Source organism: Sinocyclocheilus rhinocerous, unplaced genomic scaffold (assembly GCF_001515625.1).
Source record: "Sinocyclocheilus rhinocerous isolate Xijiao unplaced genomic scaffold, SAMN03320098_v1.1 scaffold2716, whole genome shotgun sequence".
Classification (NCBI taxonomy): domain Eukaryota; kingdom Metazoa; phylum Chordata; class Actinopteri; order Cypriniformes; family Cyprinidae; genus Sinocyclocheilus; species Sinocyclocheilus rhinocerous.
In genome coordinates this window covers 530,677-543,440 of record NW_015624199.1, presented here as the reverse complement: position 1 = coordinate 543,440, position 12,764 = coordinate 530,677, and the positions used below count along the sequence as shown (strand labels likewise).

Sequence of the window (12,764 nt, the reverse complement as noted above, 5' to 3'; positions counted from 1 at the left end):
CAGCAGTATTTATAGGCCGCTGTCCCTTTAAGACCTGATGCACGGATCTGATATAATGGTACACATCACATCCGATTTCTTTCTCAGCTGTTTTCATTCACTTGAGACATAACTGACTGCGTTTACCTGAATGATTGTCGAGATGGGTATTTTGTCATAATTTTATTGCTACGTGTCTGTTCAGGATTCAGAAGAGGATTCAGTTTGGTGTTCGCGCGCCATCTGAAACGCGTGTGTGCGGCTGTGCGCGTAGAGAAGAGTGCGCGAGTAACGAATCGAGTTCCCTTTCGCTCTCTGGAAGTGTTTAAAATTCGCTTGCTTGTGTAAATACGGACAAATGATAAACTTATACTCTATTATGGTTAAATTTTGCAATTAATCCGCGGATCACATGCGTGCCGAACCGTGGAGCTTGGTACGTACGGATCAACTACGATCCGTTTAACCACTACTGTTTTCAGTTACTGAATGGAACATTGTAGTGCGCCTCCCATCCAATAACTGATGGGAGAGCATAATGCTCACGTGAGCATAATGAGATGCTCACTGGATAATGAGATGCTCATTAGATGCACTCTGAAACACACAGTGCATGTATTTCTTTAATTAAATCAAAGCCTTTGTGATTTGATTATCGTACTAACTCATATCACAATTTTGATTATTTAGCAGCCCTAGCAAAAAAGAATGATTGTAACCATAGTAACAGTGACAAAAAAAAGTTATAAAAACATCATAAAATATTATTTAATAAACAAATCCAATTGTGCCGACAGTTTAATAGTGCACTAAAGTTCAGACAAACAAAACACAGACTACTCAGTAACTGACTACTGAATTACTAGTTGACTATCCTTACTAGGGCTGCACGATATATCGTTTCAGCATCGATATCGCGATGTGCACATCCGCGATAGTCACATCACAGGATGTGCGATGTTTAGTATAGGCTACTGATCGTTATATTTATACTGATAGTTTTCTTTGCTCACACACAGACATGGTGTCTACACCGGACGTGACAGCTGTACAGAGATACCCATTTCTAAATACATTTAGTAGCAGAGCTACAGCATGCGATTTTCAGTGCTGGAAATCCATTTATCCTTTGTTGAAACTTCCGCGTCGTCGTGAAGAGTGCGTGTCACGGTCGCTTAGCAACGGCAGACTACACGAAAGCACAAGCTCCCTAGCGCTTTGGAAAGAAGGAGAAAGCTGTGCGGCTGGCGTTTTCCACCTGCGACATGTGAACGGCCCCAAAGTCTGTCTACACCGGACGCGACAAAGCGACCACTGCATATCATTTGAACTTTGTGTCAGTACGTCTTAAATGAGGCATCAGTTTACTGTCGGGGATTTGTCGTGTGTCGCGCCGCATCCAGTGTAGTCAGTCACACAGCATCACTGATTAAAATGGGTTCATAATATTTTGTCGCGCCGCTCGCACCGGGTATAGACACGGTGAGAGCCAAGCAGATGCACGTGAACACTAATTTCTGTTCACTTCTGCGTCTATTTGTGCCTGAAATACTGTGCTCTGCAAGTATCCTTGTAAACACAGTTGCTTATGGCTTAGGTGAAGGGAAACAATTGAGAAAGAAAATGGATGTGTAACAGTATATTGGTTCACAGCAGTTTAATGTTCCTGTTCATAGGCGGAGGGTGAACCAACTCCAGGGAAAGGCTAAAAGCAGCCAATTAAATGTATTAAAGGGGTCATATGATGTTGCTAAAAAGAACATTATTTTGTGTATTTGGTGTAATGAAATGTGTTTATGCGGTTTAAGGTTAAAAAAACTCATTATTTTCCACATACTGTACATTATTGTTTCTCCTCTATGCCCCGCCTTTCTGAAACGCGTCGATTTATTTTTTTTAATGGGACTGAATTTGTATTTAATGTGATTACAATTTAATAAAAACTTTTGAAATTGATAATTATATAACGGTTCCTTTCCACGGTTATTCAAACAGTGAATAAATGATATATAGAAAGTGACATTATCATTAACATTGATCTATCGCGAGTTTAAGCACTCCGATGACTCATCTGAACGCCTCTGATTGGCCATTGCATTCCTAAGCTCAACAGATATGTGTGTGATTGGTTAAAATGCGCAACACTGTAAAAACGCATAAAATGAAATACGGTGCAACATGAGCAGATCATATTCATATTCACTTTGTTAGCAACAGACGTAATAGATTTAATTTGTTTGTGCAGGGGCATTTTTGTAATGCTGTGTTCGATGCATCGATACGACGATGTATCGTCACAGAGATTTGATGATACGAGTATCGATACAGCTGGCCCTATAACGATATTGTGGCACGTGTGCAGCAGTGGACCGCGCTTAATTTGAATACAATAACACAGTTTAAAATTGAGTAGAAAAGTGTGAGGTTTCTAAAGGTTTAATCTGGCTGCAGAGGAACACAACTGGGTTGCCTGATATAAAGAGACGTAATCCCCGAAACAGAGCTTCCCACTTGCGCAATACGGAAATATCTGCTAAGTGTGCTACTTATCTTTGTCAACCTGGCAACCATGTGCATGCGCTCTCTCACCACTGTGGATAAACACGCTTGCTTTCTGAAAACACTGGTAACTTAAACTTGCAGTTTAGCGATCTCCACTTCAATATCCTATTATCAGAAAAGTGTAATTTATCAAGTGTTCATTTATGAGAGAGAGAAAGAGAGAGAGAGGCTGTGTATGTATGAATTACCGCCGTTTTGCCGCGTTTCTCTATTAACAGTGAAGCTGTGGCTTTAACTGCTTTAGAAACAATGATGTTACCAGTTTCTTGTTGAGAAAGATAATGTAGCTCTTGAGCGATTAAGGTATTTTATTGATAAAATTGCGGGGCAGCGCTAAAAAGTTTGTTCCTGAATGTCTGTGCGCGCGCAGCATGTTCTGTGTGAGTGACTGAGCGTGTGTGTGCGCGTTAGATACAGTGAAGACAGCGCATTAGTTTAGATTAGAACAATCTACCATCTATAGTTAGCAACAGCCCTACAGTATGCAGTGTTTAATAAATGGCTGTTTTACTAAATTCTGCTGAGGTGAAATTTAGTGCAGTCCCGTATCGTGATACGTATCATGGCCTCTGTATCGTGATACGTATCCAGGGCTCTATTGCGCATCTCGTCAGTAAAGCCAGTCCCGTGATTAGTAGTAAATCTCCATCGCCTGCTTTCAGATTGAGCGGCATTCACTACACAGAGCCGTAGTTCACTGACAATTAGGCAATATTGCGTTCATAATCGCAGATGAATCGCATTCGATTATATATGCGATATCGCCTAGCTTGTCAGTGAATTACGGCTCTGTGTATTAAATGCCGCTCCATCTGAAAGCAGGTGATGTCGATTTACTACTAATCACGGGACTGGCTTTACTGAAGAGATGCGCATGACAATCGCATGCGATTAATTGCACAGCTCGATTTACTCGCCTACAAAATCACCCCAATCACTGATTTTTTTTTTTTCCAAATAGAGCTATTGAAGTCATCTGATTTTTTTTTTTCGTATCGCAATATATATTGCAGAAAAAAAAAATATCGCAATGTGAGTTTTTTCCAATATCATGCAGCCCTAATCCTTACACATCCCTACTTTAAATGCTTTATTCTTTTGTGCAGAGCACAGCTTTTGTGGAGCACCCAGAATACAAAACTGATAGAAGCCACTTAAATGGAAAAACAGTGACTGGATCAAAAACTTCTAAATGGCACACAGCCCATTTCTCCATCTCTGAGTTACCAGATCCCCATAAAAAATGAACATAGCGTAACGTGTATGACGTGTATGTGTGTAATGCCAGCTCCAGTGAGGCAGCAGTTTTTTGAGTTCAGAGGGATTTTTGGCTGAGAACAGTCTTGTGACCCAAATCTGAGCATGTGAAAAGTCAAAGTGGGAGTCAGACCTTATAGGTTGAAGCACGTTTGCTTTACATTATATGTTAGGTGGTTTAGGCTAATTGTCATTAGAAAGCTTACATAAAAGTGATTCCTCATAGAAAGAGATTTGTCAATTCAGATCTAGAAATGAAACTACTGAATGTGAGCATTAACCTACATTCCTAATTCATATGTAATGTAAAGCCTTTAGCCTCAGTCCAAACAGTCCCATCCACCTCTATGTGGATCCTTCCAGTCAGTTGTTTACATTCCACTTCCCGGTGGTCATGTGACCCACCCACAGCCCAGGCCATCCTGTCCAACTTGTCAGTCATCTGCCATTAGTGACCATGGGTGGGGCAAAACAGCCACTCCCAACAGAAAAAGAGCAAAAATATTTTCCTTCTCAGTAGAAGCGGTGCTAAAACAGACACTCAAGACTGATAAATGTGTTTTTCTCCACTTCAGTGAAATACATGTGATGCTGACGCTCACTCTAGACTGACATCATTCTCAGTCTGTATTTACAACACTGATATTGATACTCATTTATGCAAACAAATACTAGCATATATCAACTTTTGAGGATACTCAAAACAAAAAATAATAACAATTGAAACAACCCCTAGCCAGTAAAATGAACTAATTACTTACAATTATCTAACTAAACACTTAAAAACATATTTTTGTATTTTAGGTTGTAGTCATAGAATAAGTGGTTCAGAACACATAGGAGTCTTAAAACCTTGTTGCCTAACTAGAATGCGCTTTTAAGCATCACACCTATGATCCTCAAAATTGCTGTCTTAAGTTTTAAGACTCAGCCATAGACAAAAAAACTGACAGTCTGAAGCCATTAGCAACTGAGTATTAAGGCCACACTTTCCTTACGCACATTTAGTTACTAAATAAGGGCTCTAAAATAGGTTGTCATGAATTCTCAGTAAGAGATTTTGGATTGCAAGTACTTTGGTTTTCATTATTATACTATACATTTAGCAAATTACTAACCCTGCACTGCTATGCCATCATCTGATGATACACACCAGTTCTGAAATAAAAATGCTTAACTTTAACTTTTACCAACTACAAGATACACAGATCACTTAATAGGCCAGGTATTAGCTTAGCACCCGAGAGCAAAACCCCAGAGAGACTTACATCAGCCTTTTTAATCTTTCCTACCCTGACCTCCCACATACCTCCTCCTTTCCCTCGTCTCTTGCGGCTCCGCTGTCCCTCCTCTTCCTCAGCGATGGTGGAGAGAGACGGGATAGCTGACCTGCAGGCCCCCCTCCTCATCCTGAGGGGGGCCGGCATCCTCCTCTCTTCTCCTGTGCCTCTCTCTTTCAGAACCCAACACTGCTAACAGCTAGCACCCCACACATCTCCTCTGAATGATCTTAGATGATACAGCACACAGTAAGAAAAGTAACAGACACAGTAAGAGCTGGAAGATGCGGCAAGACAGATTGAAAGGAAAAAGAGATGAGTCAAAACTCCTTCCAGTCCAGCCTGGCTTACTGACGCTCCTGTAATCCACAGAAGCGGCCGACTCTCTTCCTCCTTAAGCCTGAGAGACACAGCAGCTCTAGTTGCTGATGCTGCCACTGTCTCTCTCTCTCTCTCTCTCTCTCTCTCTCTCTCTCTCACAGGCCCTTATAGAGAAAGTACCACAGACTGACAAATGCACTGAAACACTGCCTCACACGCACACAGTCCTGTGTTTCCTACTGAAATATTCAGTATGAAGACCAGCAAGGTGAGCCAGTGGATTAACAGACACCATGACAGTTACGGCACACAGAATGGTGGGTGGGATAAAATGGACCGGAATGAGATGAATTATTGCCCGTCCTACAATGTACAATTGTTCACAAACAAAAACTGACCAACTTGAGTCCGCTTTGAGTAGAGATGCACCAATTGCAATTTTCTTGGCCGATTCCAATTTCCGATTTTTTGGAAGTGTGACCTGCCGATACCGATTTTTGCCAATATGATTTTCTTTCTAAGAACTATAATTGACAGCATATACAAACAAAAATCTATGCAAATTTCAATACAAAAAAATATTTACAAAATAAAAGAAATTATTAAACATTACAATTCCCCCAATCTGGACTAAGTTACAGATTTTCTCTCACTTAAACAACTGTCAAAATAAAGTGCTCTGTGACTGGAAAGAGGAAGAAATAGTTAACTTAAAATGAGTTGCTGTATGTAACAAAACAGATGTCATGTCCCACTATGTTTATAAATGGTCATTTTTTTCCCCCTTATTATATGTGTAATCAAATTCTTACTTTGTTTCAATTAATTCAGTTAGAATAATAAGAAACTGTAGAGTTGTTACCATTCAAATGAAATTAGTATTAACAAACTCTCTTTACACTGCTGAGGAAACAGAAGCTGCATCTGAAGTGACATTAGATGCATTTACACAGACAGCTTGATGAAGCTGAGGTGCCATAAATGCATTTACACTGAAAAATTTCAAATGCATAATTTTATAAAATTAATGTTTTACATATTTTTTTAAACATACAAATAAATGTTGAAAAAATGCAATTTTTAATGAGTGAATTATTTATTCATTCATTCAACCGATTCATTCAAACAGCTGATTCATTCAGAAATGAGGCAAGTGACTCATTCATTCAGTAAGGAAACACTGCTTTGCGTTGCTCGGAGACACACAACAGTTCTACTGTGGTTTTGATCGGAACTATTTTTGTCAGCGAAATTGAGCAAAAACAGTTAATATTTTGTCTAAAATCTAAGTCACTTAACGAAAACCGAAACACCGAAAGAAATTATGCCAATTATTAGTACCATTGCATTTATGGCTATGACTATGTACTAACTTTACTAAAATCAAGGCATTGCTAAACTTCCTTGCCTTTTCAAAAACGTCCGCCACAGACGGAGTGGGCATGCTCGGAGGCGTTTTCCTTTTCTGTGCCGCGTTCCTCTCATATTCAGTGTAGCGATCGGAATGTTTGGATTTCAGGTGATAAATTAAACCCGACGTGGAGAGAGTCTTTGCAGATGCACCCCCTCTTGAAATTTCGGCATTACATGTTTTGCAAATCGCTGTCCGTGGGTCTTTCTCAGATACACTGAAATACGTCCACACCGCAGACATGTTGCTTCAGACAAGCACGTGCAGGTCGCGGTTTCTGTTTGCGTCATCACAACATTTCGGCCGTATTGTTTCGGTGATAAAAGTCTTTCGGCCGAAAACCGAAAATGCACTTTTGGGCCATTTTCGGCCGAAAATTTTCGGTGGCCGAATATTCGGTGCATCCCTAATTATTCCTACTTTCTTTATTTTTATTTGACAGTATAGTTTTTGCCTAAACATAGCACATACCGAACCATACCGAAACAGTGACTCTAAAACCGTGAAACAAACCGAACCGTGAGTAAGTTGGACCGTTCCACCCCTAGTGTGCGTGGCTGTGACATCATTGCCGGCGCCGCTGGCAATAAAAGGATCGGCTCAGAATTGACAAGACATGAGACTGACCGGCTGGTCACCGATCCGGGCCGGACATGCGAAAAATCGGCCGATTCCGATCACTGGCCAGTCAATCGGTGCATCTCTAGCTTTGAGATCTGCATGGAAAATCTGAATTCCACACTGTGCCGATTCATAGATCAGGGCTCCAGACAAAAAAATTAATTAAGGAGCCATTGGCACCTATAAGAAAAAAAATTAGGTGCCAAATAATTTTTTTTTAGGTGCCACAGAATAAAAATTTTTTTTAACACTTTAACATTTCAGTCATACTGTCATGTTTATGTCTCATCTTTTCTTGTCTTTATCAGCATTTTTAATCCATATTGTAGATGTCCTGGGAACTAAGGTTCACTTAAAGTGGGAACTAAATCCTAAATCTATCTTTTCCAACTTCAGAACTATACAATCACAAAGAATTCTTTATTACACAGAGTCTGTGCCAATATCACAGACCATAATTAGGTCAGCATCACTTGGCCCTTGAGTGTAGTTTGGGCTTCTCCTCAGTGCAGCCTATAAATGTTTTCATATGTTTTGCACACACACAGTCTGTTTTTTTTCATCATCAATAACATGCAATTTTATAAGAGGTGTTGAATTTTACCTTTAGCTCCTTGCATTCTTTCTTATGTCAACAGGTTAAGTAAAAATATCAATATGCAATTTAGCGCATAAATTTAAACTATTTATAGTTATTTTTTCTAGCTGACTGATGATCTTATGGACGCCAAATGGTAATTCTGAGGTAAACGTATTTTTACATGGAATTGTTTCAAAGTTTTCCATGTTTTCCGCAGTTTGAAACACTGAAATAGCGAGTATATGAGACATTTCAGTACTGCATCTTATATATCTTTTGATGTCCATTCATGTTTATTTCATACTATAGTAGTAAAGAGAAAGATATGATCAGGGTTCACATGCCGCTTGAACTGAGGCGCTAAAGCGATCGCTCATGCCGCATTAAAGAGAGTGCCAAAACGGTATTTATTGTTTGAATTTCGTCATAATTTGGCAGAATTTTAAAGCTGATACTTTGTTTATTAAAATGTAACTAAGCACAAAGCTTATTGCGATTATTGGATGGCAAAAAAAGCTACAAATATTATGAAGTTCATGCATTAACAGAACACAGCATATAGACTAAAGATCTGGTTAACAAGAATATTATTATCGATGATAAATGAGAATTGTTAATGATATTGTTAATATCCACACACCTACAGCTTTACCTGTTGTAGTTTGTTCAAGTTATGCATGAAACAGACACTGCTTTTCTGCACTTTTACTCCGCACGTCTCCGCTCTCTTATGCCACCACAACTGGAGCTGCTTTCAGCAGGTGTGCTGTCAGCGCTGCTGTTCGGTTTGAAAGTCTTGTTTCCACTAAAACTGATGCGCATCGTCTCCGTTTATGTCAACATAACAAAATATGTGATCGCAAAACAATCAGAAAAAAAATTAATTACATGCAAATTATTAAATTAATGATTAAATTACATTTTATTAATCAAAAAGCATGTCTAATTAAAATCATGAAACTTAAACAATTTAACAAATTCATTAAAAGTTAAACAAATATTTACAATGTTTAGGGCCCTATGAAATTTTTTATTTTTCCAACCTTATGTTTTATTGTTACAAAATTCTGTTTTAGCATGTCTAATTATTTGAAAGCATAAAACAAGTTTAATTTATTCTTACAATAGCCTTATGATTTTTTGCTCAGAAATTCTGTGTTGTGCATTTACTTTTTTTAAGGCATAAAACATTCATTTAATCTATCATTTAATCTATCTTTTAAGTAATGAAAATTTAAAAAATTTATTTTTTGTAAAATAAAGGTCATTTAATATTACAATTAAAACATTGAAGAAATATTGTATTTTTGTGGTTTGATGGGTTGCCGTGAATACCTTTACATTTCTGTGTGTATATGATATGAGGATAGTTTTACTCAAATGAAATGGTCAAATGCTCATGAAGTGACTCTCAGAGCAGTTCTGGAGATGTTGTTCATGTATTTATGTCCTCATTAGTGAGACGGCAGACGTTAATATCACCGGAAGCGTCACACGTGCTATGCGTATTTGGCGCCACCTATTGTTGTGGGTGTATTATTGACATGTCAAAGTCTAGAACCTGAATATAAGACGACCGCGTTTTTTCAGATGTATTTCCAAGAAAAAAACATGGTCTTATATTCGGGACAATACGGTATTACAATTAAAACATTGAAGAAATATTGTATTTTTGTGGTTTTAATAATTTTAGCAGTAGTTACGTACATTCTACTCAACAATAGTAATATATTTCTGCCAATGCCTTCAAGTTAAACCAAACTTTTATTTTGATGGGTTGCCGTGAATACCTTTACATTTCTGTGTGTATATGATATGAGGATAGTTTTACTCAAATGAAACGGTCAAATGCTCATAAGTGACTCTCAGACCGATTAATCGGCCGATTTTGGGCATTTTTTTAATTAATCGGCCGATTGTGCTGCAAATTAGGCCGATTTATTGGCAGGCGCAATGGCGGGCAGCTAAGCGTTGTTGCGGAACTCCCTCTGGCTGCGTGAGACGGAGCAGCTCACGCTCTGCAGGCTGCAGCCGCGACTTGTTCACACACAGCCTCAGCTAATGGCAGGGCAAAACAGACCGTTTCGAAAATGGAATTATGTTTTACCCTACTAGAATTGATGCCGGAAAGTTATCATATTCATAAGTGCAACAAGTCATCTGCATGTGAAAGTAGAAACACGTTCAATTCAGACAAAACTTCTGGGCTGATTATAACATGCACGTTAACTTTCCTCATGAAAAGTGTCTGTGGGTACGACAATAGCCTCCACGATGTCATATATTCGCAAGTGGCCAGCGCACTCTTAAGCAGTTCAGCAGCAGGCAGCGCAATACTATGTGTGAAATCTTTTATTTTTGTTATCCCTATGGCCATTTGACTTATAGCAGTGTCCAGTGTTTCCTATACATTGAGTTATTTGTGGCAGCTCATCACAATATCAAAACTGACCGCCACAAATAGATTTTCCAAAAGGCTTATACTTCGTTGAATAAAATGAGCGCTTCACGTTTCAAAAAATTAAAATGCAGCACGGGTGTTTTTATATGAATGTATCTTTTAAAAGAACCGACTGTCTTCAGAAAAGCTTCAATGTCATTTTTATTTCGTCTTTCCTGTAATGCCTGATAGCGTTTGTGAGCAGCGCTTATTTGATTACAGCCTTTACCGGGGAAACCGCTATATCTCCAGCTCCCAAAGCGCCTCCTGCTGGCAGAGAATTAATTTGCAGTCTGTGGGAAACACTGGTGTCTGTCAACAAACATAAACAAAAAGCATCCTTCAGAACTGTTTTAAGATGAATGGGAAAAAAAAAAAAAAATCGGCATCATATATCGCCCATCGGCTGCCCTGATTTCTGAAAAAAAGAAAAAAAAGAAAATCGGCCAAACATATCGGCTAAAAAAATCGGCATCATATATCGCCCATCGGCTGCCCTGATTTCTAAATATCGGCATCGGCCAGTGAAAAACCCATACCGGTCGACCTCTAATAATGGCAGGGGAAACACTGACATTTCTACTGTCCTCAGCAAAAACTTCACTCGCAAATTAATATTTTTAGTCGCAAATTTTAGTCGCAGTCTAGACCCATGTAGATTGAAATGACTCAATTTCATCCGTAAAAATTAACCAAGCACTGGTAAATATGATCGCTCATGAAGACAGTCGTCCTACACTGACTGTACTTAATACAGTACTCTACTTACACACTGACTGTGGCTGAGTTTCACAATTTGAGTTGAATTACTGAAATAAATGAACTTTTCCACGACATTCTAATTTATTGAGATGCACCTGTACTCAAAAGACCAGGGATGGGTCAGGATGATCACCAAGTCATCCAACAGTGTTTGAACATCAAAAGAGCTCAAACTGAATGTGATGAGTCAAAAGGATTGGGTACAACAACATCTTTCCATTGTGTTGTATTTGCTGGTGGTGTGCAAAAGCAAACAGCCTGATTCAAAAACAAATGACTAATGAGCCAGTACTTTTAATGAACTGGAAAAGAAGTTTGTGTTTTAAATCAGTCTAATAAAATACTGAATCCATCAGAGCAGTTATCCCGTGTCCTACCCTTTACTGTCAGCGAGATAAGAGCATGTGTGTGTTTATGAATGAGAAACAGCTGATAGTTTACAGCCAACGGGTGAATGACACCTAAAGACCAACCTCTGACCTACTGCAAACTGAAAAGCATCATGACTTTAGTTCACAAACACAAAACTTATGCACTAAAGAAATACTGTTATTTGATCCCCTTTTACATGCAGTGCACAGTCGACTAAAACCACTAATAACCACCAAATGATTGCAACTGTAAATCCTCCTCCTACTTTAATCCACTATACCAGACATATTTTGGTTCAAACATAATGGCTACAGCAGCACCATTTTACCATTTCTAAATAAAGTGAGCAGCGCTTCAAAACAATGGAGTGGTTTACACCACAAGTGCTCAGGGTCATTTATTGTAATGATCTTTTGGTGTTATATCCTCTAATATATTTTTTTATCTAGAGCCAAACATGCTTTACTCAAGCCCTTCCCGTGTGCGTTGCTTCTCTATAAAGACATTAAAGCGCCAATAAGGGATGCAGATGACACGGTTATTTTAAAAACAGAAGCAGAAACACAGTAAGCAGCAAAAAGATTATTTAAAAGATTATTTTGCTAAAACACGGCAGAAAATAACAATGCTGCAAATATAGTTAATTTTACCTATTGCACACTAACCGTTCAAACTCGTTTGAAAACCGATATGGGTTTTTTGGGACCGATACCAATATTAGGGAGTAAAAAAAGGCCGATATTCTTTGTGTATATTATAGCACAGTACCAGTCAAAAGTTTGGACACTTTCCCATTTGTGTGTCCAAACATTTGACTGGTACTATATTTAGAATACAGTGTATACATAAACAAAATATATATACGCAAACACATTTTTTGCAATGATCACTCAAATGTGTTGATCAAACACTTATAATGGTGACAGAGATATATGTAAGGGCATTTAACAATTTAACAAACTTTACTATCCAAAATGAGTCTGACATCAGTGCACTGAACAGTAAAGTTGAAGTTTATTCAACTTTAATTCAATTCAATTCCATTCAACTTTATTCCGTTGAAGTTTATTTCACTTCGGAACATTCATTCACGGATTTGCGCTACTGTCTTCACACACAGACGAAACTTACTAGAGAAGTGTGAAATAATATACCTCTGTAAATAAATACAATATAAAT

General features: G+C 38.4%; 1 protein-coding gene across 11 annotated transcripts in view; it reads right to left on the bottom strand.

The window, feature by feature from the left end:
* Positions 1 to 12,764, bottom strand: part of LOC107738276 (ensconsin-like) — a 58,998-nt gene that overhangs the window by 33,444 nt on the left and 12,790 nt on the right. For 3 of the 11 annotated variants that reach the window (XM_016550008.1, XM_016550014.1, XM_016550022.1), the window contains exon 1: positions 5,108 to 5,382. The exons of 2 other annotated variants lie outside the window; for them this stretch is intronic. In XM_016550008.1, the coding sequence (XP_016405494.1) occupies positions 5,108 to 5,225 (118 nt within the window). In that variant the 5' untranslated portion in view covers positions 5,226 to 5,382. Of the gene's footprint in view, positions 1 to 5,107; positions 5,384 to 12,764 lie in introns of those variants that run through there. 6 more of the 11 variants (XM_016549994.1, XM_016550000.1, XM_016550049.1 and 3 more) reach the window with 3 other exon arrangements.